This window comes from Podarcis pityusensis (assembly GCF_964106645.2).
Source record: "Podarcis pityusensis genome assembly, chromosome: 7".
NCBI classification, from domain to species: Eukaryota; Metazoa; Chordata; class Lepidosauria; order Squamata; family Lacertidae; genus Podarcis; species Podarcis pityusensis.
In genome coordinates, this window is record NC_138031.1 from 1,553,839 (window position 1) to 1,578,410 (window position 24,572).

At 49.1% G+C, this 24,572-nt stretch overlaps 1 protein-coding gene across 1 annotated transcript in view; it reads right to left on the bottom strand.

The window, feature by feature from the left end:
* The window catches only part of PPP1R16A (protein phosphatase 1 regulatory subunit 16A), a 51,491-nt gene that overhangs the window by 25,301 nt on the left and 1,618 nt on the right, over positions 1-24,572 (bottom strand). Inside the window, exon 2 of the mRNA XM_081012688.1 lies at positions 10,073-11,581. Within this exon, the coding sequence (XP_080868814.1) occupies positions 10,073-10,322 (250 nt within the window). The 5' untranslated portion in view covers positions 10,323-11,581. The remainder of the gene's footprint in view (positions 1-10,072; positions 11,582-24,572) is intronic.

Genomic DNA, 24,572 nt, shown 5'->3' on the forward strand with positions numbered 1-24,572 from the left:
ACCGAGAAGGCCCTCTGGCTGGTTCCCTGTAACCTCGCTTCTTGCAGGGAGGGAACCGCCAGAAGGTCCTCGGAGCTGGACCTCAGCGTCTGGGCAGAACAATGGGAGTGGAGACGCTCCTTCAGAATAATTTTGATGGCAAGAGCTGTCCGACGGTGGGACGGACCCCTTCAGGAGTCTACCTGTCTGAAGTCTACCTTTCTGAAGCTACAGCCGAACCAGTCCTCTCCGCCACCACCTCAGCAGCTGCCTCCTGGTGCTGGAACTGTCCCTCCTGGCAGGGTCACCCAGGAGTCCCAAGCACCACAATGGAACCGAGGCTAGCGAGGTCCAAGGGCGAACAACAGCAACCATGTCTGTTCTCCAAACCCCAAATGCGTTACTTAGAGAAGCCCAAGTGAGCCAGAGATCCAGGAAATCAAGGCCAGCGTGAAGGAAGCCAGTCTTGAAAGCAGCACGGGGAGAGTTTGGGTGGCAGGTTTTCTCAAGTGCAAAAAGGTCCCCAGAGAGACGGCTGAGGCCAAACCGCAAGCCTTTGTGCACACCTAGAAGCTGGATGCAGTCCAAGGGCAAGGGGTGTGTTTTCCGGCCCCAACCCCTTATGAAAACACCTGCTGTCTTCCAGCCAGGAACCTCTCCCTGCCAACAGAAACTCGCCAGAAACCCCGAGGCAGAGGGAAAACACCTATGGAGGCAGCAGGAACCAGCCCTGTTTATGCACCAAGGGGATGCAGTCAATATTGAGTCAGTCGCCTACCCAGGAGGGTGTTCAGTGGTAGAAAGCGTCGAGTCAATCGAACATAGGGTGGCAAGAGGGGCACTGAAGCAGCAATGGGAGCGCGAGATAGCACAAGGGAGGGGTTCTATGGACTCAGCAGCCACACAGCATGAAAACCCCATCAGACCAATTCCTCTTTATCAATTGCATCTCAAGTGGAACAAGGGAAAGCTCGGTCTGCTCAGATGCCTTCAGAGTGTGTCCTGGGCCTCCTTCCAGAATCATCCCACTTCCCTTAAGTATGACTCACAGAATCATAGATCAGCAGAGTTGGAAGGGCCCCGTGGGCCATCTAGTCCAACCCCCTGCAATGCAGGAATCTCAGCTAAATCACACATGCCCAGACTGCATAAGGGCCACTGCAGAGAGGCAGGTCAGTTGGGGTGGGTGTCACCCCTTCGGGGTCACCGTGAGGCTAAAGGCACCCCCCCCTTTATGTTCATATAGTTGGATTATTATCCAGTAGGAGAAAGTGAGTGGTCCATTATTGGATGGTAATTGGCACTGAGTTTTTTCTCACTGCTCAGAGAGGGAATCTGGTCTGTGAGGTTCCTCTGTGTTGCAACGTCACTTAATACCAGTCTATGAGACTGGACTGGTACAGAGTCAGGCCCTACCTGGGTGGGTGACAAGGAAGGGATGGTTATGATGCATCTTGAGCTGGCTTCTTGCTTCAGAGACAGAAGTGGGGAAATGAGCTGGTTGTAAACGATGCTTGATGCTGCCAGGGATTCTTCACGGACTAGACATTCCCTTTGCGGCAAGTGGTTGGATGGGAATTAACTGCGTTATGGGGGTGGCTGATGGGAATGGCTGAGACTGGTATGTGGGGGCCCGGGGGGGCAGGCATGGTTGTGCTTTGTGAAACAAGAGTGTGGAGAGAGGCTGAGGGTGCAGCCTCTAAACCCAGCGGTTTTGCTCAGCCGCTAATGAGTTTTGTAACATGTGATTTCCTTTCAGGCATTTAAGAGGATGTTTTGTTTTGTTCTTAATCAGGCCGCTTTACAACATGGACTTTCGTTGCATTTTTGCATTCGATTTTCATTTGCAATGCTTCATCTCAATATCTTGTAATGCTGTAAGCTGTGATGTTTTAAGGCATCCTTTAGCTGTTGGAAGATATTGTTTCGCTAAATAACTTTTAATGCTGTTTTTGTGGATTTGGAACTCAACATCGTGAGAGTTTGCAGCAGTGAGGGTATGAAGGATGCCATTGTTCTTGCTGGCGGAGCAAGACTAGATCTGTTTCGGGTGAACACATGAGGACAGGCTTCTTCATGGGAAGAGAACAGTTCAGAAAGGCAACCAATTGCCTAGGGTGGTAGGCTCTCCCTGGCTGAGGGTCTTCAAGCAGAGGCAGGACAAGCCATCTCTTGGGGATGCTGATGCTCTGGATTTCTTGTTAAGGGTGGGGAGGGGGATGCGCTAGATGGCCAGCCTTGATGCCGAAATCCAGCGTCCTCTGAGCTCTGCAAGTGCAGCTTTCTCCTGATTGAAGTCCAGAGTGTTTGAGGTCCGGGACATTCGCAGGGAAACTAAAATGCTTGTTTACAAAGCTATTGTATGCCAACCTTACTATATGCTTGTGAAACATTGACCACTTATAAATGCCATCTCCAACTCCTCAAAAGATTCCATCAATGGTGTCTCCGAAAAATTTTACACATCACTTGGGAAGACAGGCGAACTAATATGAATGTACTGGAAAAAGCAAAGATCACCAGTGTTGAAGCAATGATTCTTCAACATCAACTTCGTTGGACTGGTCATGTTGTGCGGATGCCTGATGATCGTCTTCCAAAGCAACTACTCTATTACGAACTTAAAAATGGAAAGCGTAATGCTGGTGGTCAACAAAAGAGGTTTAAGGTCTGTCTCAAGGCAAATCTTAAAAAATGTAGTATACACACTGACAACTGGGAAACACTGGCCTGCGAGCTCTCCAGTTGGAGAACAGCCTTTACCAAAGGTGTCATGGGCTATGAAGACACTCGAACTCAGAACGCAAGGGAGAAACGTGCTAAGAGGAAGGCACACTTGGCAAATCCACACTGTGATCAACTCCCACCCGGAAACCAATGTCCCCACTGTGGAAGGACGTGCAGATCCAGAACTGGCCTCCACAGTCACTTACAGACTCATTGTTAAGACCGTGTGTCAGGGGTTTATGGAAGACAATCTTACTCGGCTAAGAGGGATCACCAAAGATGATGATGAAGAAGAAGATAAAGTCTCCCCCAACTCTACGATGCCACAACTAAACTGCCTGCTCTTTCCCCCTCCCTATATCTGGCACTACTAGACAGCTAGGAAGCCCACACTCTGCAGACATAACAAGAGACAACACTCAGAGGAAATGCATTCCACATGTGCTACTGCTGTTCCTGAAGATGCAGCTTCACTGACTGTAGTTTAGATCGACTGCAGCTGTCTTTCTTATTGTAAGACAGGATCGTGATCTGACTTTCTGCCTCTTGCGTTTTGAAAGTCACGCATTATCATCCGTTGCAATTTCTCCTGCATTTCCTGTTCTTGCTATGATGACTTAGTTATGGAACTCCCATACCGCCTGTGTTCCCAAACACGCAAATATTCCCACCTCTGGGGGCAATTTCCTTCCCTGGCGCAGGGGCTCTCCCCTCAAGCCACCTCCATTAAGGCTCTGCAGTTTTGCCAGGCGAACGCTTCCTGTGTTGCTAACCGGAGCCCTCAGCACTCAGCCATCAGCAGGCAGGCAAAGCATCAAGTGGGCTTCAGCCTTTAGGAGCCCCTGGGGCCACCGCATTGTTGCTTCAGGACCGCAAGGGAGCAGGACTTCCTCCTCGGCTGCACAGAAGGTCAAGCACACAGCTCCCTTGCCGGAGTAATTACAGCTAAGCCAGAACAGCTTGTTCCTGCCATGGCTCCATGTGTCCACTGTCAACAGACACAGCTCACCCACGTGACACGCTCCCCGCAGCCAGCCACCCGCGCACCTAATGGCCTGTTTTGTACACACTTTTTTTAAAAGCTACCCATCAGCAACCTTCCAGCGCCCCCAGTTCTCATCACGCACTGTGTGCGATTTCCTGCCACTCATGTCTGCGAGAGACCATCTGCCCTGTTTCAAAACAGTGGACCTGGTGGCCAGTTCGTTTCCGGGGTTCCAATTCAATGTGCTGACTCAGGGCCCAAACACCTGAAAGGCCAGCTGCGCCTCTGGTGCCGAGATCAGCAGAGGGGACCCAGTTAGCAGCAAGATGAACCAATGGCATCTGGCTGAAGAAGGTGCCTATAGACTCTCGACTAAAGTGCACCAAAGGGGGACCAACTCTCCGTCTTCCGTGGTGACACCTAGCCCAACCTGGCCGCTCGGTGGCAAATGTGGTTTTCTCCCACTTCTCTCTCCCAGCAAAGCGCAGGGTCCAGAGGAAGAGCGACCCCCGTGGTTGCGCAAGCAAGAGGCAGAGATGCAGGTGGCTCGTTCTGGCCTCCTCCTTACAAACCCAAGGACAGAAATGCCCACGTTGTGCTTTAAAGAGAGACGCTCTTCCCCACAAGCCGCAGCCAGTGGCGCCCTCCACATTCCACACATTCCCCAAGTCCTAAGCTCAGCCGCCTGACCACAGCAGGTCCCTGCTGGGGAGGGGCAGTGCAACATATGCTGCCTCTGGTGGTGATCCCGACATCCTGGATTAATGCTTCAGGAGCATTTCATGGCGGGAGGTGGGGGAGAGAGAAAAGTGCATGCCACTGTTGGCAGTTTCAGGGCATTAAAAGAGAAATAGATGGGTTCTTAGATGGAGATGTTGTTGGCTCAGCAACTACACAGAGCCCAGAGGCAAAAGGCACGGCCTGGACAGAGCGTGGGTGGTCTGGTCTGGGCCAGGGGCCAGGAGACTCCCTGGTCAGCATTCTGCCGGGCGCTCCAAGTGCTAAGGGTCAGCCAGGTGAAAGGGTCAGGGCCAGAGGAGGGGTCATGGCTGCAGAGGCCAAAAGCTCCGTCCTCCAGGACCGTAACGCTGGCAGCCTTCCCTGAAGCCACACGTAATTATCGGCTCCATTCTTCCACCGGCAGCCAAAGTACACTCTGAGCGGATCCAGCTGTTTAAAATTATTTCTATTTTCGGCTCATCCGCCTTTTCATTCAAGGATCACGTTTTGTCATTAGCTAGCCTAAGAAGAGAGGAAGAGTCGGAGGCCGAGAGCGAATCGTAAAAACCCGGCAAGCTCCTTGGCCTGCCCCTCTGCCGCGGGAGGAAGTCAAGGGGGAGCCACTAAACACAGATACGGAGAGACGCAGCAGAGACAGACTGCGCCTCGGCACCACGGAGCAGAGCGTGGTGGCAGCTGACCGCTGCCTGCTGAGCTTGCATTTTCTTGCTCTTGCAGCCCTGAATTGAAGGGCAGGAACAGGGGGAGAAGAGATCTGCAGATTTAACTTTTACCAAAGTTGCGCCATTGGCTGCGAGGTTGTGCCATTGCTAAATGTGGTCCCTTGCACAGCCAATGCAAGTAAAAGTGAGTCTCTGCCCCAAATAGCTTACAGTATAGATTTACGGCATGGCACAGGGGACTGACTACTAAGTGTCCAAAGCTGCCAAGGCTCAGAAGTTCCAAACTAGAACACTTTTCTTTTCTTTTTTTACTAACAGGAGATCCACATAGCCCAGACGTTCTGTGACTACTTGAGCTTTCCTGGAGAGAAAAGGCTTTCAATGGCTACTGGGCAGGATGGCTCCATGTTCCCTCCAGGTTCAGCACGCCTCTGAATGCAAGACTCTTGCTCCTGCTGGCCTGCCCTGCCTGGGAGCTTCCTGCAGGCATCTGGCTGGAAGCAGGATACTGGACTAGGACGGCTTTTGGCCTGATCCAGCAGAGATGCTCACATATTTAAGCCTTGCTGAGCTCAGGGCTACCATGTGTGGTTCTCCTCCTGCTGATTCATTCATTAGGAGCTCAAATGTTTGAAAAGTAAGTTTGTTGGTCTAAACCAAGTGTAGGCAAACTAAAGCCTGGGGGCCGGATCCGGCCCGATCGCCTTCTAAATCCGGCCCACGGACGGACCGGGAATCAGCATGTTTTTACATGAGTAGAATGTGTACTTTTATTTAAAATGCATCTCCGGGTTATTTGTGGGGCATAGGAATTTGTTTATTATTATTTTTTCAAAATATAGTCTGCCCCCCCCCACAAGGTCTGGGGGACAGAGCTTCCAGCTCCCTGCTGGAAAAGTTTGCTGACCCCTGGTGTAAACAGCAGCTGCAGCCCTGCCTGGAGCCGGCAAGGAAGCTGAACGTCACCTGGGCACAGACTCCTCACGCAGAGATCAGAGGTTGGGGCAGCAAAAGAGCAAATGGATAGGCAGGGCAACAAACACGCCTCCAAGTCAGAGGAAACAGGTCCTCTACCACAGGTCGCGCCCCCCCCCCCCCCGCCTTCCAGTGTGAATATCTGAGCCACTACCTCCACCTGCATGTCCCACTGCGATCGCAGAACCTTCTTTGGGCTGCCCGTCCATCTGTGTGTCTCACTGCAAAGGAATAGAGCACATCCTTTGCGTGCAGAAGGTCCTGGGTCAAATCCATGGCATTTCCTGAGATGAGCCTGATGGATGAGGGCAGTGGCCCATCTAGCTCAGCCATCTGCTCTCAGTGGCCAACCAGAAGCCTGGTAACATCCCAAAATCTTGGAGAGTTGCTACGCATCAACAATCCTGGGACTGGATGGAACAATGGTCAGACTCTGGATAAGAAAACTTTTATGTTTTCTTGCTAGGGTCTTTAACGGGCCTTTTATGGACAGTGGATGCTTGGGTTGCGAACATGATCTGTACGGGAGGCACATTCGCAAGCTGCAGCATTCGCAACCCGCAACAAACACATGCAGGTCGCAATTCAGCACTTCTGTGCATGCGCAAAGTGCAATTTAGTGTTTCTGCGCATGCACGAGTGCCAAAATCTGGAAGTAACCTGTTCCGGTACTTCCGGGTACAGCACGGTGTGCAACCCGAAAATGCGCAACCTGAAGCGTCTGTAGCCTGAGGTATGACTGTACATGTCTTTTAACATTTGTACCATCGGATCCTCTGGGCTGGGGAAGATGGACAAATAAAACGAAAAGTCTCTCGCTTGCAACTGCAAAAGACTTGCTTCCTCGTGGAAGCCTTTCAAATATGTGAAAACTGCAATTTTGTCTCTGCTTGACCCCTCTTCCTGCAAAGCTCCACTTGTCACATTTCTCTAAACCTCCCTCAAATGTTACTGAGCGGGGAGGAGGGAGCCCCATGGACGGGCACAGCCAGGATACGACCTACCCACCTCGTAGGCCACTGAATGGGAGCGGGGCATGGCAGAAAGAGGAAACTGGCAGTGCCAACCGGGTCTGGCTTCTAGTTTCTGCAACACGCCAGTAAGTCTTATAGAAGAAAGGCAGCAAGCTTGGGAAGAAAGGCAGTGGAGTGGGGTATTTTTTGGGGGGGGGGCAGGTCATTCAGTGGATAAAGATGCCACTGAAGAACCCAGGAAGATTCCACTTCCTGGAAGGGCTGGGCAGCTTCAGCAGTGCTGGTCAACTAACCATTATGCTTTTAAAAATGTCAAGCACCTCTGTTGCTCTCCACTGAAGCCCCTCCAGTGACACTTAAATCTTCCATAAAATACGACGACAGAACTGTTTGGAGCAAATCATGGGCAGCCACAACTAGAGGCATTGGGCAACTCCATCCCCAGAAGCAGCCGATCCTATGAAAGGCTTTCTGAACATCACAGAACTTACCCCGAGTGAATCTCGGCAATTGTTTCATGGCAATCTTTATTTTCAAAGGTTGCTTCTGAGGAGGTGTGATTTGCATGCAATGAGACAGGCCTACGCACACTTCCATGGTTTGCACATAGAACAAAGAGCATTAAAAGGATCCGAAACTCCTGCAGCCTTTAACTCCCTTGTTGCACAATCTTCTATTGTAAGTTGCTGAGAGAACTTAGTATCTTACGGGGTGACAAACAAATGTTGCTCGTTAAAAACTGGCTTCTTGGATTGGTAGAGCTTCTGATTATGCTACGAACGTGCACCCCCCCAGCATCACTTGTCAGGGGTGGGCCCACCAGGGTGCTTGAGGCTGGGGGGCAAGAAGCCCTTGGCTGAATCTCATCCCCTGGGTTTGCACCTGCTTCTTTCCCCTACATCTTTTCTTAGCGTCCAAAGCCTCTTTCGTTTCACCTTGCAGATACTGCTTTCCTTGTTGATTCCCCTCAAAGCCAGGCTAGAGCACACAAGCAACACAAGAAGTGTTTATGAAGCAACCAACTTCAGTCGGCTCTGATGCTGAACTGAAATTCCAAGCAAGTTTCATGGAGCTTCCTCCCTAGCAAGCAGGCTTGGATCGCAGCCCTAGCATTTTTCGTTCACCTTTTTAATCACTGGGATTGAAATGGTTTGAAATTTGATTTCTATTTTTTTGTTGTTGTTACATATCTATTCTGCACTATTCCATTCCTCACTGTAGCATCACAACAACCCTGCGAGAAAAGCCAGGCTGACCGGATGATCTGGCCAAGGCCATCACACAGTGACCTTCACTGCCAAGTGAAGGGTTTCCTGCAGAACTGAGCAGGAGCAGCCTTTCGGATTTACAGACTAACACCGCAATCCTGTGCATGTCTACGTGGAAGTAATCCCACTGAGCTGAGAGGGCCTTGTTCCTTAGGATTGCAGCCACAGACTGGAATCTCCACTCCCTTATCTGGAAGTCTGCCCCTCTGGACACACACAGGAATGTGCTCTACAAGTTCTGTGAAATTCACATGTTTACATGTTTAAGTCAACAATGGCTGCCACACTGGAATTACTACTGAGACGAGTGTGGAATTCTGAAAGAACAACTATCCACCTTCTCACTTTGAGAGGGGCGGAATCATATGGCCAAGGCTTGCAAGTGGAAGTAAAGGAACGGAGAAATTAGAGACTCAAAGGCTGAAGTAAAGGAAAGAGGGAAATTGAGGACCATCGGGATGGGGCCTTTGGGAATGAAGGGAGGACCATGATGATACTGCTATGTAGGATTATAGAACTATAGGGTTGGAAGGGAGCCTCTGGGGTCATCTAGTCCAACCCCCTGCAATGCAGGAATCTCAGCTAAAGCATCCATGATGGACAGCCGTCCAATCTCTGCTTAAAAGCCTCCAAGGAAGCAGAGTCCACCACCTTCCCAGGGAGTCCGTTCCACTGTCAAACAGCTCTTACAATGACAGATGGCCATATTTGTATTTCTGCAGCTGTAACTGGACACACAGTGATCCTAACTGGAGCCAAAGACAGAAAAGCTTACAACAACTTGGGTCTGTGTTGTTTGCACGTTGCTATAGCAGAATAAAGTTCTCTGAGACACAACTCCTTATAGCTTGCCAGAATCCTCATTTTTCTTAGGTTTTCTAGCTCTTGCGGCAAGAGAGCTGGGAGGAAAACATGGGAAACAGACCACATTTCCCAGATTCATTATGCTTTCAACTTTCATGATTCCCAGACCAATATGCTAGGTTGGGGAAGGCTGACTAAGAGACTGAAATATGGTAATAGTACCACCCTATTCTGCCTTGGTCAGACCCCACCTGGAGTCCTGTGTCCAGTTCTGGGCACCTGAGCCTAAGACAGATGTTCAACAAGCTGGAACATGTGTAGAGGAGGGTCTGGAAACCAAGCCTCAAGAGCAACTGTTGAGGGAGTTGGGAATGTTTGGTCTGGAGAAGAGAAGGTGGCAGAATAGCCATCTTCAAATATCTGCAGGGCTGTCACATGCAAGATGGCGCAAGCTGATTTTCTGAGGCTCTGGAGCAGGCATCCCCAAACTTGGCCCTCCAGATGTTTTGGGACTACAACTCCCATCATCCCTAGCTAACAGGAGCAGTGGTCAGGGATGCTGGGAATTGTAGTCCCAAAACAGCTGGAGGGCCAAGTTTGGGGATGCCTGCTCTGGAGGGTAGGACCCGAACCAACGGATTCAAATGACAAGAAAGAAGTTTCCGACTTAACATCAGGAAGGACTTTCTGATGGTAACTGATGTTCAAGAGTGGAACGGACTCCCTGGGAAGCTTGTGGACTCTCTTTCATTGGGGATTTTTAAGCAGAGGTGGGATGGCCATCTGCAGGAGGGGTTGGACTAGATGACCCTCGGGCTCCCTTCCAACTCACCCATTTCATGACTCTGATTCCCCAGCCCTGCTGCCTGAGATGGCTGCAGCGCCTGGGCGCCATGTGAACCAGGAGTTCTGTCACAAAGCTTTATCCCCCTCCCCAGGTAGGGCTCCAGCTCCTACCTTCTTCCACGTCGTTGCGGCACGCGGCCTCAAGCAGCCGGATGTTCTCAGGGAATAGCACCCGTCTCTCCTTGCTGCTGCCCTTCTTCTTCTTCTCCGCTCTGGTCTTCTTGCCCTGCACGTCCTTCTCAAACTGCGCCCACTTCTTCAGCTGCTGCGTGCGGCGCTTCTGGGCGTGCTTCAGCCGCTCCTGAGTGCCCATCCGGCCCACCGCAGACATCTCGGCCAGCAGCTCCAAATGCTCCGCCATGGCTGACCAGGGGCAAATCGCTCGCTCGCCTTCCGCAATCAGGGATGCCTCAGAAGCATCTGGACGAGTTCCACGTGGGGTGGGGAGGAAGGGGGCTTTAAGAAACCCCCTTCAAGCATCACCAGCAAGGCTTCCAAAGAGCTTCTTACTGCTGCGCTGTGACCAGTTGCCAAGACTGTGACATCCCTGCTGGCAAAGGGAGAGTGTCCTCCATGGCTGTCCCACCTGTTGGATGGGCAAAGTGGCCCTTAAAATCTGAAGCTGAGAAGTCTCACCAGCAGGGTATCCATGCAAGTTATCTAAAAGCACGTAGTGAACTGGGTGCTGAATTCCCAAAGCTGGAAGAAAGAGCAGCCCTTTGCAAGACACTGTCAAGGGGTCTTAATGAGGCTTGAGAGATATTTTCATCACCTAAACAGCTAAGGAAGCAGGGGCCAAACCTGGAGCCTGCGGGGAGGCATTCTGAGCCCTGTCCATCCCCAATAATGCAGCTAGCTCCAATCAAAGCACAGTTCGGATCATCTCTCCATTGAGAATAAAAGCAAAGCACAAATCCCTCCACCGTTGGTCTTTACTGCCAGCTTCCAAACGGCAGCCTCTGTCCCTCTCCAGTCCAGAGTGCAGCAAGCTTGTTTCCAGGTGCACACCTGATGGTCATTACTACCGCTCAGGCTCTGATAGGAGTCTCATTACCCAGATAGCACCCAGCCTGCTGTCTCCTCTGCTGACAAAGCGAAGGCCTCAGAATCTGGGGGCAAAGGGAGGCAGGTCTCTGCAGGCTGCCAACCCGTTCCGAGGCACATGGGAGTACCTGTGAGAGCTGGCCGTGACTGCGCCTCCCAGCCACCACCCCAGGGCACAGCTCAAAACCGCCCCACAGATTCTGCTTCGATTCCAGCGACCCCCAAGCCGTCTCCAAAACCCCAGGCAGTTCTGCTGTTGCAGCTGTTTCGGAACAAGATCCTGTCTTAGCTGCTCAACCTCTTCCACGTGTTGCTGCGCGAACCTCCTTCGAAAGGAAAGCAGAGATGTTGGAGAGGCAGCGCGGAGGGTCCCTGTTTCCTGTTCTCGCTCCCAGCAATTTGTCTTGCCGCTGCCTCCAAACCTTCAGCTCTCCCCCTCTCGTTCTCTCCAGCTACTCAGGAGCTCAGCTGAAGGAACCGGCTGGCAGGGGTGAGCCCTGATGGAGACTCCTCCCTCCGACAGCCTGCCACTCGGGCACTGGGCTGAGCTTCCAGCCAAGCGCGCTCCCAGGAGTCCTGCAACAGAGGAGGAACAAGGAAGCCAATCAGAAAGAGGCATGAGGACGACAGAGCAAAGAGGTGCCCAGCTCACCCTGCTGCTTCCCACCTCACACGGCGCTGGCGCTGCCCTGCCTTAATCCAGGATTAACCTACAATCAAAGTTTAAGCAAATTACTTGGGGTTTTGGCACTGGCCGCTCAAAGCCTCTTTCTCTTCTCTCCCTCTCCCTGCCCCGCCCCAGCAAAGCCTCTTGCATTCAGCAACTTCTCTCCCCCCCTTTTCTGCCACCTGCAACCTAGCAGAGCAGTCTTCCTTCCCAGAACCCCCCAAAAATCCTCATCGGGGAGCAACGCAACGGACTGACCCTGCGATGCACACCGACGACACCCCCCAGCACTGTGCAAACAAAGCAGGAAGGAATAGAGCAGGAAGGAATAGACCTATGAGACCAGGTAAATAGAGCAGGAAGATAAATAAATAGAGCAGGAAGGAATAAACCTATGAGACCAGGGTTCAAATCTCTACTAAGCCATAAAGCTCACTGGGTGTCCTTGGGCCAGTCCCTGCCTCTCGGCCTAACCTACCCTGCAGGGCTGTTGTGGGGAAGAGATTAATAATATTAATAATAATAATAATAATAATAATAATACATTATTATTTATACCCCGCCCATCTGGCTGAGTTTCCCCAGCCACTCTGGGCGGCTTCCAACAAAGCATTAAAATACAGTAATCTGTTAAACATTAAAAGCTTCCCTGAACAGGGCTGCCTTCAGATGTCTTATAAAAGTCTGGAAGTAGTTCTTCTTTGACATCTGGTGGGAGAGCGTTCCACAGGGCCACCACCAAGAAGGCCCTCTGACTGGTTCCCTGTAACTTGGCTTCTCGCAGGGAGGGAACCGCCAGAAGGCCCTTGGCGCTGGACCTCAGTGTCCAGGCAGAACGATGGGGGTGGAGACGCTCCTCCAGGGATACTGGACCGAGGCCGTTTAAATGCATGCCGCCTTCAGCAACTTGGGGATAAGTGCAATAAATATGCAATAGTAAAACAAATGAAAAACACGGTTGCCTTCTGGAAGAACAGAGGCCAGGGGATGTCCCCTGCTTCCCTTGGCAATGTAAATGTGCTTTAAATGAGGCCTCCTGTCACCCATATCAGCTAAGCAGGGGGAGGGGAGAAGTAGAGGAAGAAAAGGCCGCCTGCCTTGCACTTTGCACCCAGGGGCTGAAGCAGGAGAACTTCCCTCCAATCCATTACCCACGGATAAAAAGCAATATCCACGTCTAAAGTTCTTGGAGCCCTTATCTTGTTATCTCCCGTGACAAGGCCAGCACAACCGTTTAGGTGCTGCAGGACAGGTAGGAGAAGGAGCCCAGGGGGGCTGGAGGTCAGAGGGTGACGTACGCTAACCTTGCTCAGCGTCCTGTGTGATAGGAATTTTGAGGTCTTAGATATCACCTGCTAGCTGCAGAGTTCTCTGGAGCTCTCCATAAGTAGCAACTGAATCACGCAATATAATCGTCAGCAAATGTTTATGGAGGAGAAGCTGCAAAGCAGCAAATTGCGTCCCCGGAACTGTCAGAATGCATTGAGTGGACAGGCAGGACGGAAGGATCCTATACCATTTTGTGCTTTCGTGATAGCTCAGCTGGTTACAGTGCAGTTCTGAAAATGCCACGGTTGCAGCTGACACTTCCCCTTCCACTGTCAAACAGCTCTTATTATGGTTGGGGTATTTAAACATCACCCGGTAGCCAGTGAAGTGTGATTGTAACTTGGTACGCTGCTCTTGAAATTTGTGTAGCGGTCGCTTTTATTTCATTCTGCAATTCTGAATTACTTCCTGCCCCCCTTTTGTTACTTACTTGTTTTTTCAAGGTCTATAAGTTTTTGTATGTAATACAAATTCAATTTTGAAAAAAGAAGGCTACAAACAAGGAAGATCACTGACCTGAGTCCATTCCAACTCTACGATTCTATAAGGAGTTAAAAAAAAAAAACTTTTACAAGTGTTCCTTTTCTCCTAGTACCAAAGGTTCTGAGACAGTATAATTAATTTCCATATAGGATTTTATTTGCAATGTGATCTCCTTGCCTAGCCTGAAATGGAGGAAGAAACCTTTGCAGGTGCACAATCGCTTCTGGTTTAGCAACACACTGGTGCTCCGCTGGTTATATAACAAGACTAGCAGTGGCAAAAAAATATTGCGCCACTCGCATTCGTCCCCCACCATCAGGCCAGTCCGTCAACACATCTGCTTCACAGAACGCAGCATCCCAACCACATGCAACGCCTGAGCAGCCACGTAAACTGCCTGGGGCGAGGAACAGGAAGGCAGGAACTCCCCAGAGTCTTCCCAGAATAAGGAATGCAAAGAATGTGGCGTCACGCCTGGGAGCAATTCATCAGGCAAGGCTTCCACCATGCAACTTTCACTCAAGGACATCCAAACAAAGGCAGAAGCATTGCTCAACTAAGACTGGTCCTCTGCAGGGGAGCCAGCATCTTCTCTCCTAGGAGAATCATAGAATCTTCGAGTGGAAGGGTCTGTGAGGGTCATCTAGTCCAACCCCCTGCAATGCAGGAATCTCAGCTAAAGCATCCATGACAGCTGGCCTTCCAACCTAGACAGCATCTTAAAAAGCAGAGACATCACCTTGCCGACAAAGGTCCGTATAGTTCAAGCTCTGGTTTTCCCAGTAGTGATGTATGGAAGTGAGAGCTGGACCATAAAGAAGGCTGGTCGCCGAAGAATTGATGCTTTTGAATTCTGGTGCTGGAGGAGACTCTGGAGAGTCCCATGGACTGCAAGAAGATCAAACCTCTCCATTCTGAAGGAAATCAGCCCTGAGTGCTCACTGGAAGGACAGATCCTGAAGCTGAGACTCCAATACTGTGGCCACCTCATGAGAAGAGAAGACTCCCTGGAAAAGACCCTGATGTTGGGAAAGATGGTGGCCACAAGGAGAAGGGGACGACGGAGGACAAGATGGTGGGACTGTGTTCTCAAAGCTACCAGCATGAGTTTGACCAAAGTGCGGGAGGCAGTGAAAGACAGGAATGCCTGGAGTGCTCTGGTCCAGGGGGTCACGAAGAGTCGGACACGACTAAACGACTAAATAACAACAGAATCTTGGTTGCCCTCCTCTGCACACCTTCCAACTTGTCAACATCCTTCTTAAATTGTGGTGCCCAGAACTGGACACAGGATTCCAGGTGTGGTCTGAGCAAGCCCTACAGCAGTTCTCGGCATGCACTGCACCCCACCACTGGAGAGAGAGACAGACCATTTTGCAACGCAAGAAGCTGTGGCCTCCCCTGCACTCAAAGGACTAGGCTGGATTTGTCCCCATGAACCTGCCCATCTTCCTGAAGGAGACAAAGAGTTCCCTCCCCGCCCGCTCCAGAGATAGCTGGTGGGCACTTGCTCCTCTGCACTGTCATTTACTCATCAACACTAATCACTAAGCAGAGAACACTTTTATTACCAGGTCTAATAAAACCGCCTATCTTGTAAAAACCTAATTCAGGCTTCCTCAACCTCGGCCCTCCAGATGTTTTTGGCCTACAACTCCCATGATCCCTATCTAGCAGGACCAGTGGTCCGGGATGATGGGAACTGCCGTCTCAAAACATCTGAAGGGCTGAGTTTGAGGAAGCCTGACCTAACTGGTTATACCATAAAGACTTGACCTGAACCAAACAAAACCGGCAGCTTCACACGGAGTTCACATTTGCCTCGCCCACAGCAAAGAGTCACTCTCTCGACAGCTCAGCTCCTCCACACATGCATCTTCAAGACTGGCTGCTGTCAAAAAAACCCAAAAACCTGTCCCTTCTCCTTGGGCAGTTACCTGGTCAAAGTTATTTCTGGTGGGGGAAACGTTGTGCTCCTTCTGGGATAGTCCCCATCCTGCACTCAGCTCTCACCTGTGGCTCCCAGAAGCTGTCAGCAGGCGACAGCAGCCACACACAGGGAAACGGCTTCGACTGGCTGGCTAAACCAGGTGAGAGTAGCCGATGGGTCTCAAACCTTGTATGAGTTAGGGATTTCTGCTGTTTGCAAAGACAGGTTCTGACGGATTGAGCGGACAAGATCAACAGTGGGCCCAATGGTCAAGAAGGCAGTTTCTGTACCTGCTGTAGAGGGACATGAAGGGGGCGGCAGGTGGGGTTTTTTAACCTAGGAAGGCAGCCCATCCTGCAGATGGAAAACTCTGGTGATAAACCTCCACCGCCTTGCACCTATACTCATTTATGAGAAAGGCTTTGGGAATAATCCCCGAGGAACCATCTGTACCCGCTGCCTTGCAGAACATCTCTGGGAGAAAAGAACACTAAGGAATAATGCCTACACAAATTTGGAGTGGAGCTCCTAAATAGTTGAATGGCGGCTTGTACGCCTCCTTCCAGAAACTCCTGCAGCCAAGCTGGTGCCAAACATCTTGCTCTGATTTCCTTTGGACCACATCAGTGAGGCTGAGAGGGGGGTCTTGTCGTCTAGGCAGCCCAAGACCTCCAGACACACTGGCCAGGGTTGAGCCCCGGCAAGGCCATTTTGGTGCTGCAAATGCAGCAAAATCAACTTGGGAGGCAGCAGTTACAGAACCAGGCACGTCCAAAGTCCATTTTGGGGCCTAATCCAGCCCGCTGGTCGGTTTAATCCGGCCGTATGGCAGTTTATTTCCTGGAGTAAAATCCTTTAAAACCCTCGACAACTTCAATCGTAAAAAAAGCTCAACAACTTTGGTTGGTCCTCTGTTCGGCCCCTCACGGCCCTTCACTTCATCAAATCTGGCCCTCTTTGAAAAAAGTTTGGACACCACTGGCCAAGCCAAGGACAGTCATAAGAAACAGGAGAACAAAAAGGCACCACCGTCAAGCCCCTGGCTTCTGCTCTGTCCTGGAGCAGTTTGCCCAGATGTTAAATAGCTGTGTGCCAAGTGCTGGGCATTCAGGGAGCACATTTGCCAAACTGGCAACACACAACTGGAGGGCACCACAGAATCACAGATTGTAGAGTTGGAAGGGACCCCATGGGTCATCTAGTCCAACCCCCTGCAATGCAGGAATCACAAGCTTGGCAAAGGCAGGGCTAGAGCGTCTGGCCAGAAGCGGAGAGACCCGGGTTCAAATCTCTACCTACAAAGCTGACCTTAGGCTAGCCGGTCTCAACAGGTTTGATGTGGAAGATAAGACGAGAGGAGAAGTATGCGTGGCACACTGAGCAACTTGGGAGCCTTTTTTTTAAAAAAAACAGCGTGGTTCAGTGAAGCGCTAGATCTGGGATCAAATCCAATCTCAGCCATGGGTGGAGAGGAATCCCTGCCACGCCTTGCAGCTTGCAAAAACAAGGTGTCATTCAAGACACTGGCTGCTCAAGGAGCACAGAGTGTGCTGTTCTCATAACCCCTCGAATCACACCCCTGCCTGGCTCAGGGCTGCCATAGCTCTGCAGGAGATCATAGAAAGAAAGGTCATGGGACCCAGAAGGGCCGAGTGCCCTGCTTACTTACAGAGCACCATGAGCTGATAGGCCCTGCTATGGCAAAGGCAGGAAGGGAGGCAGGTGGGGAACTTGGAGGGAGATAGCATGTCTGAATGGAGAAGATGCAAGCGGAGAAACAAAAGATGAAGAGGTGAATCCGTTATGATTAAATGGGCACAAGATATAGGTCACAATATAATGTTTGAAGATTTGGAAAGATTGTGGAAAACTGATTTAAAATTTACAGATTGCTCTTTGCTGAAAGAAAATTACATGAAAACGATGCATAGATGGTATATAACACCAGTGCAGATAGGAAGAATGTATAAAACTGGTTCAAATGTGTGTTGGAAATGTAAGGAAAAAGAAGGGACCTTTTACCATATGTGGTGGGATTGTAGCAAAATTAAAAAATTCTGGGAAATGATATACAACGAGTTGAAGAAAATGTTCCAATTAACATTTGTAAAAAAGCCTGAAGCATTTTTGTTAGGGAAAGACCTGCCAAGGAAACTGAAGAACATATTCATGTATGTGACAACGGCGGCAAGAGTCTTAATAGCACAAGGATGGAAGAATGAGGAAACACCGACCAAAGAACTGTGGCAAGAGAAACTGATGGATTAAGTGGAACTGGCGAATTTGACACACAAACTACGTGATAAGGACAACTGTGACTTTAAAAAAGAATGGGAACCTTTTACAAAGTACTTAAAGAAACAACAAAATGAACTGGACTCCTTGGCAGGTTTTGAACAAACATTCACAAACCTTTAATTGGTAATATATAGATTGATAAATTAAAGATATTTACAATTTTACAACATGCAGAGAATAACATGTGCTGAAAAACCAGAGAGAGGAGGTGAGAGAAGTCCGGGGGTGGGGTTGGAGGGTGGGTTTTCTTTTGGGGGGAGGGGGGAGGGGAAAATGGGGGGGTGAGGATGACGTATTTTTGATAAAATGTTATGTTGAAATTCCTAATAAAAAATATTCAAAAATAAAAAAGAGAGAAGATGCAGGTGGAGGATCAACAGGACGGGGAATTGACACAGAAAGCCCTCTGTACAGGCTCACCAGAGTCACTTCCTGCAAGATGGGAAACATGCACCTCCAGACACACAGTGGACACAGCCGTCCACCGCACACCCAGACAGAGAGGTTTTCTCCCTCTTCTATAGTACTGGAAATCAATTCAGGCCATTCAATGAAGCTGAATCACAGAAAATTCAAGATAGGTAAGAGTTAGAAACCCGGATATATAAACTAGACCCACACCCTCCAGCCCACCTGAGGGAAGTTTCAACAGGTGGAACGTTAGGCAATGCTTCCAAATGTCAAGATCTGCTGAGCAACCAAGCACACTGCCCAGTTACGTTCTCCCCTTCACTCAGAGATAGCTTCCAGCCCCACAAATCTAAACTTTAAACTGAGAAGATCAAGGGCAACTCAAACCAGAAAAAGTCAAGGATCCTTGGAAATGCCCCTGAAGGTGTTACGGAAGAGACAGCAGGAGGAAACTGGGCGAGAGAGGAGCATGGGAGCAGGCAAGAAAGACAGTGTGCCCATGCGCACAGGCAGGGGACGCACACAGGAGGCCAATCACTCTCCTCTCTAATTTCAGTGACTTAAGAAAACAGCACAGGGAGGCAGGGATTTGGGGGTGGCATCTGTGAGGCTCTGCTCAGCTTTTGGGGGGGAAATGGCTGGCTTTCTGAGAGCTCACTTCTGCCAAAGTGCCTGAAGATTACAAGATCTGAAACAGGAAATTATAATTTGGTTCCTGGATCAACTTCTTTTGATGTGGAGCGTTGTGCAGGAGTCTTTCGAGGAGGCAGCAGAGATAAAAGCGCAGTGTGCGCTATGCAACAAAAGGCAGGTCAAGCCAAGATGTCTCTGTCCTCGTCCCCCCCCCCCCCCCGTCCTACAACAACACACCAAGAGCTGCCTATGAACATTCCCAGTAAGTATTTTACCTGCCCCCCGTTGTGCAGGCGGCGGGGTGGTCCAGCTCCTGCTGATCAGACCAAGGGAGCTCTCCCGGACAGAGCAGGCAGACTCCGGTGAGCCTTTGGAGAGCAGCTCAGCACCACTTTCTCGCTCCACAGGAGCAGGTGGGTGGCACCCATTTGTAAGGCTGCAGGCTGGAGGGAGTGGCCCCCTGGGAACACCAGCCTCCGAACTAGGAATGCAAAGCGTACCTGGAAACAGGAGGCACTCAGCCAAAAAACTAGGCCAGAGTAGGAGGACTGCTGACATATGAAATATTTACACAGAGAGAGAAGCAGAGCAGGAAGCTGTTGCTCAGTGCGACACCTAGCAATTGCCGTCAGGCTTACAAGACAGTGATTTACAGAGACGGCACGGCCGGGCGCTGCCAACCCAGCTGGAAAGAAGCAGGCAGGAGAGTCAAGGAGCTCCGTGGATTCTGTGCAGCGTATAATCTTAAAAAAAGAAAAGAAAAGCACTTGAAGAAGGCAGCCCCCAGCAGTACCTTTTTATTCGGGGAAAGGGAATGTCACAATTTACAGAAGCATCTAAAAACCTGGATCCTCTTGAGGTTTTTACGGGCCTTCCCATGGTTGGGATTTAGTAAAGAACCGGCAACAGCTGTGTTGAGGTGGTGGCTGTGGCAATCGAGTGTCGGGGGTGGGTGAAATGCTGCTGTTCCCCCCGACTCACCCCGTCTGCTCAGTCGCAGGGGCTCTTGTGGTTTCCAGAAACCAAAATCCAAAAGTGTTGCTGCTGCAAAGCCTGGCCGTCACAGGGCTGTTTGCATGAGTTGGTTGGCTGAGTAGCAGTTACAAGCACCCACAGCCCTGGTCCAGACCAAAGTTCACCTACCCAGCATCCCGTTTCCAGGAAGCTCACAAGGCAGGGCATGAAGGCAATAAACAGCACGCTCCTGCTGTTGCCCCACCAACAGCCTTGATGCCTGGGGATGATGGGAGCTGTAGTTCCAAGACGCCCAGAGGGCACAAAGTTGAGGATTAAGTTCTGCATTAAGAACCTTTTTTTTTTTGTGTCCTGTATCTAGTGCCTGTGTCACTGGGTGACCTCGAGTTCTATTGTTTTGTGAAAGGAAGGGAAAAAATCATCTTTGTTCACCGCCTCCTCACGAGGCATGCAAACAGAGCTGGTAAATGGTTGGCCGTTTTAGGGAGAGGGTGCATTTTCAAAGGCAGGAGGAATGCTGAGCTGTAAGCCCTTCCTGAAAATCACTGCGGAAATTTAAACAACAGACGTAATCTATTTACTTGAATTAACACCTTCCCTCCTATACAGAAAGCACCAAGGGGATAAGAGCTCTTTTGAAAAAGTTAAAATCTCACTGATTAGCCTTCTTTCCTATAAAACAGCTGACTGTTGGGATTTTCATTTTATAAAAGGGGGTGTGCGCTGTTAAGCTCAAGACTCTGCTTCCACCACTCTGGTTCCAAGGATGAAGCAAGATTTAAAATGCTTGCCTCTTTCTCCATGGGGTTTGCATTGGGTGAAGAGCACTAATTTTGCTTCTGGCTGTTAATCGGAACAGATTCTAAAATCTGTAAGACTGATCTTAGACCTTCTGTAAACGTATTTTCACTAAAAGGCAGTTTTGTTGTAATGGTTATTACACTATGTATTTTTGTATTTCTATATTGTAAACCGCCCTGTGGTACCTGGATGAAGGGCGGAATAGAAATGTAGTTAAATATAACAATAACAACTCCTCACAAAATAAATAAAGGTCCTAGCCAGAAATAACCTGTGCACCAATCTGTTTTACACTTTATGAGCACATCTTAACCAGAAAGCTTAGCTGCTATGGAAATCCAAGTGTGGAATTATTATTCACATTATAATTCTCAATCAGGGTGACAAGCCAAACAACTGAGCACACCCCACTCTCCCTGCACAAGAGGAAGAGATTTAAAGGTCCAGGTTGCGGTTTGAAATAAACCAGAATTTCCTGCTTTGTCCAAAGATGGGAAATTGTGGTTTTGTACAAACCATAGTGAGTTAACAAACCACAAGCTCAACCCACAGTTCCCGGTAATATATTCAGATGAAATACGAAACTGATTTATTCTGAATTATGATCTGACGTTTTAATGCCACCCCCTTGCGCAAAGAGCACAGGAGCGTGAACCACACACAGCACACATTCTTCCCAGGACAAGCAATGGTTTCCTACTTGAACGCAATCTGTATCTGAATGTCCAAGGAGAGTTCATTTATGATGGTAAGTTTGTGTGTAGCTGGCTCATTGTTGTCCGTGCCCTGCTATATGTCTTACACAAGAAAACAATTCTTAAATCAAGTGGTGCTCTTGGATTTTTCAGTGGGGGAAAACTAGGAAAAGGACTGGAAAGAGGACTATCAAGCCCCAAACAAGGTGTAGTAGAAGCCTCACCTAGATAGGATAAGGAAAATGGCAAGTAGGTAGGTAAGAGAGAGATTCAGAGAAATCTTTCTTGGAAGGTATTTATAATGTGAATAGCTGTTCATATTACATATAAGCAGGAATACTGTTGGATCTTGAGATCCAAGCGTCCATTTCAGAAAACGGATCTTCCTAGCATCAGCACTTGAAACAGGCCCTCAGCAAACTAGTTTAACTCAACCTATTAAGTACTCATTGCACTTAGCCTTAAAGGAGACACAGATGCAGCCATTTTCTCCCTGCACCAACCAGAGAAAAAAAGAGTACCATGTTTAAAATGAAAGTTGCTTAGTTACTTTTGTGAGAAAGACTAACAAATAAAATAAACAACAACAACAACAACAACACACACACTCATATATTCCTAATAAAAAAAATCCTTCCAGTAGCACCTTTAAGACCAACTAAGTTAGTTCTTGGTATGAGCTTTCGTGTGCAAGCACACTTCTTCTTCATATATTCCTAGTGATGGAATATACTTTGAGAATCAATCTTAGCTGAAAAGTAAAAAATAAAATATGCTTTATTTATTCAAGGTCACAAAACAAAGAGATTTCTTACAACACCCACTTGGTCAAAAGATGCGACATTTGGAATTACAGAGAGCTTCTATTTAAGCATGGAGTTCTGTGCAAAGCGAAGCACCTACCCCCCCTGCCACCAACAGAAGAGAAGTCAAACAATGATCACCCTTGCTCACCTCTCTTTGCCCAGCCCTGCCAGTAAGTTCTCCTTGCTTGCCAACGTAGTAACAAAGCAATGCCTATTGGTGGTTGCTCTGCAAGTAGGCCCTGCGCTTGCTCGTCCATCGCACACCTGCTGCAGGGCAAACAGACGTCAAATAGAGGAGCCACGCACACCCTTTCCCTCACTGCTTTCATGCACCTCGGCCCTCGCGCAACTCAGCCACACCTGCTGCATAAGCAGGAACCTTTTCCACGTGTGTTATCACTCCAAGCAATTGTACAAGACAGTTTGGAAGTACCAGCATCCTCTGCAATATTGCCACTTCTCCCAAAACATCCTGCCCAGTTTACCCCCTGTATGTTTTAGCACTTCCAAAAATATCCATCCTGCAAGCAACTTTCGCTGGGCTGGCCTTCATGACCGAGCGGGGGACCCACCCCACCATTCACTACCACATAAAGCATAGGCAGCGTCCGGTTCCCTTACCATTCCAGGTTACCGGTTAGTGTCTCTAGCTCAGCCTGACAGCAGCGCATAGACTCCCCAGGGTTTCATGCAGTTTTTTCCCCAGCACTCCCTGGAGATGGCAGGGACTGAACAGCAGAACTTTTGCACGCAAAGCGTGAGCTACAACGGCGCTTCCTCTCCGCTTAGCAAAAGCCTGCCTGATCAGGCCAGGGGGGGCATCTCTGGTCCAGTGTCCCACTTCCTCCAGGGTCCGACCAGATGCCTCTGGGAAGCCCACAAGCAAGGCAACAAGGAGGAAGCCCTCTCCCTCCCTCCTCAAGACATGTGCATGGCCGCCACTCAGAGACTTCTGAGGTTTATGGAGGCTCTGTTTGCTAGCCGCCATGAGCCACAGGTAGACCCCTCCTCTTCCTCCACGCAGGTGTATGACTCCATTTCAAAGGCAGCCTCCAAAGTTGACCATGTGCTGTGTGAACCAGCCCTCTTTTTCTCCCAACTGGCCCCATAGGCAGACCCCCAAATACTAATACAGTGGTATCTTGGTTCCCAAACTTATTCCGTTCCGGAAGTCTGTTCCAAAACCAAAGCGTTCCGAAACCAAGGCGTGCTTTCCCATAGAAAGCAATGCAAAATGGATTAATCCGTTCCAGACTTTTTTTAAAAAAGCAGAACCCTAAAACAGCAATTTAACATGAATTTTACTATCTAACGAGACCGTTGATCCATAAAATGAAAGAAATAATCAATGTACTGCGGTCACACTATCAATCAATCTATCAATCAGTGGTTGAACTGGGTTCCACACAGTCACAAAAACAAAACAGAAAGACCCACAAAAACAAAAACACAAAATAAATAGCAAAACCTTACAGACCTCAGGGTAACACTCAAAATGCAAATGTAATACTCAAAACAGAGCACATTCAACTTCCAAAAAAAGTTCACAAACTGGAACACTTCCTTCCGGGTTTGCAGTGTTTGGGTTCCAAGTTGTTTGAGTCCCAAGGCGTTTGAGAACCAAGGGACCACTGTAACAGGAGAGATGGACAACCTTCTCCTCAGCCACTTCCTCTCCGTAATGAATAATAATAATTATCATTATTCCCAGGGCTCTTTATCAGCCTCCGGCTCCTCTCAGGTGACTTCATTGTGAGAGAGCCAGGGAAAGATTCATAATAATATAATAATAATAATTTATTATTTGTACCCCTCCCATCTTCAGAAGGAGCTCCATGGGCCCCTCTTTTTCTGGGAAAATAGCACTCATGATGATAATTTAAACTTGCATGCCGCCCTATACCTGCAGGTCTCAGGGCGGCTCACGACATAAAAGCACAAAATGCATAATAAAAACGAAAAGTAACCAAACAATTAAACCCCTGTGTTGCAAACAATTATCACTAATATCCAAGGCAACACGATGACCAAGTACAACAATACAATATCTATATAAATTCTTTATATAGTCTATACGGAACATTGAATAACATGAGAAAACAAATAAACAGAAATCTTATATATCTCTGAAAGTCACTAAATGTGCACTCTTGATGGATTTCCTTGAAAACTTAGAACCAAATGAACATAAGTCTTATAAGTCTCTGAAAGTCTTTATAGACTATGCCAGTCTCTGAAAGACCCATTGCTTCTTTCAAGAGAATCCATCAAGAGTGCACATATGGTTTCTCATATTGTTCAATGTTCCATATAGACTATGTTGTTGTTGTTGTTTAGTCGTTTAGTCATGTCCGCCTCTTCGTGACCCCCTGGACCAGAGCACGCCAGGCCCTCCTGTCTTCCACTGCCTCCCGCAGTTTGGTCAAACTCATGCTGGTAGCTTCGAGAACACTGTCCAACCATCTCTGTCGTCCCCTTCTCCTTGTGCCCTCCATCTTTCCCAACATCAGGGTCTTTTCCAGGGAGTCTTCTCTTCTCA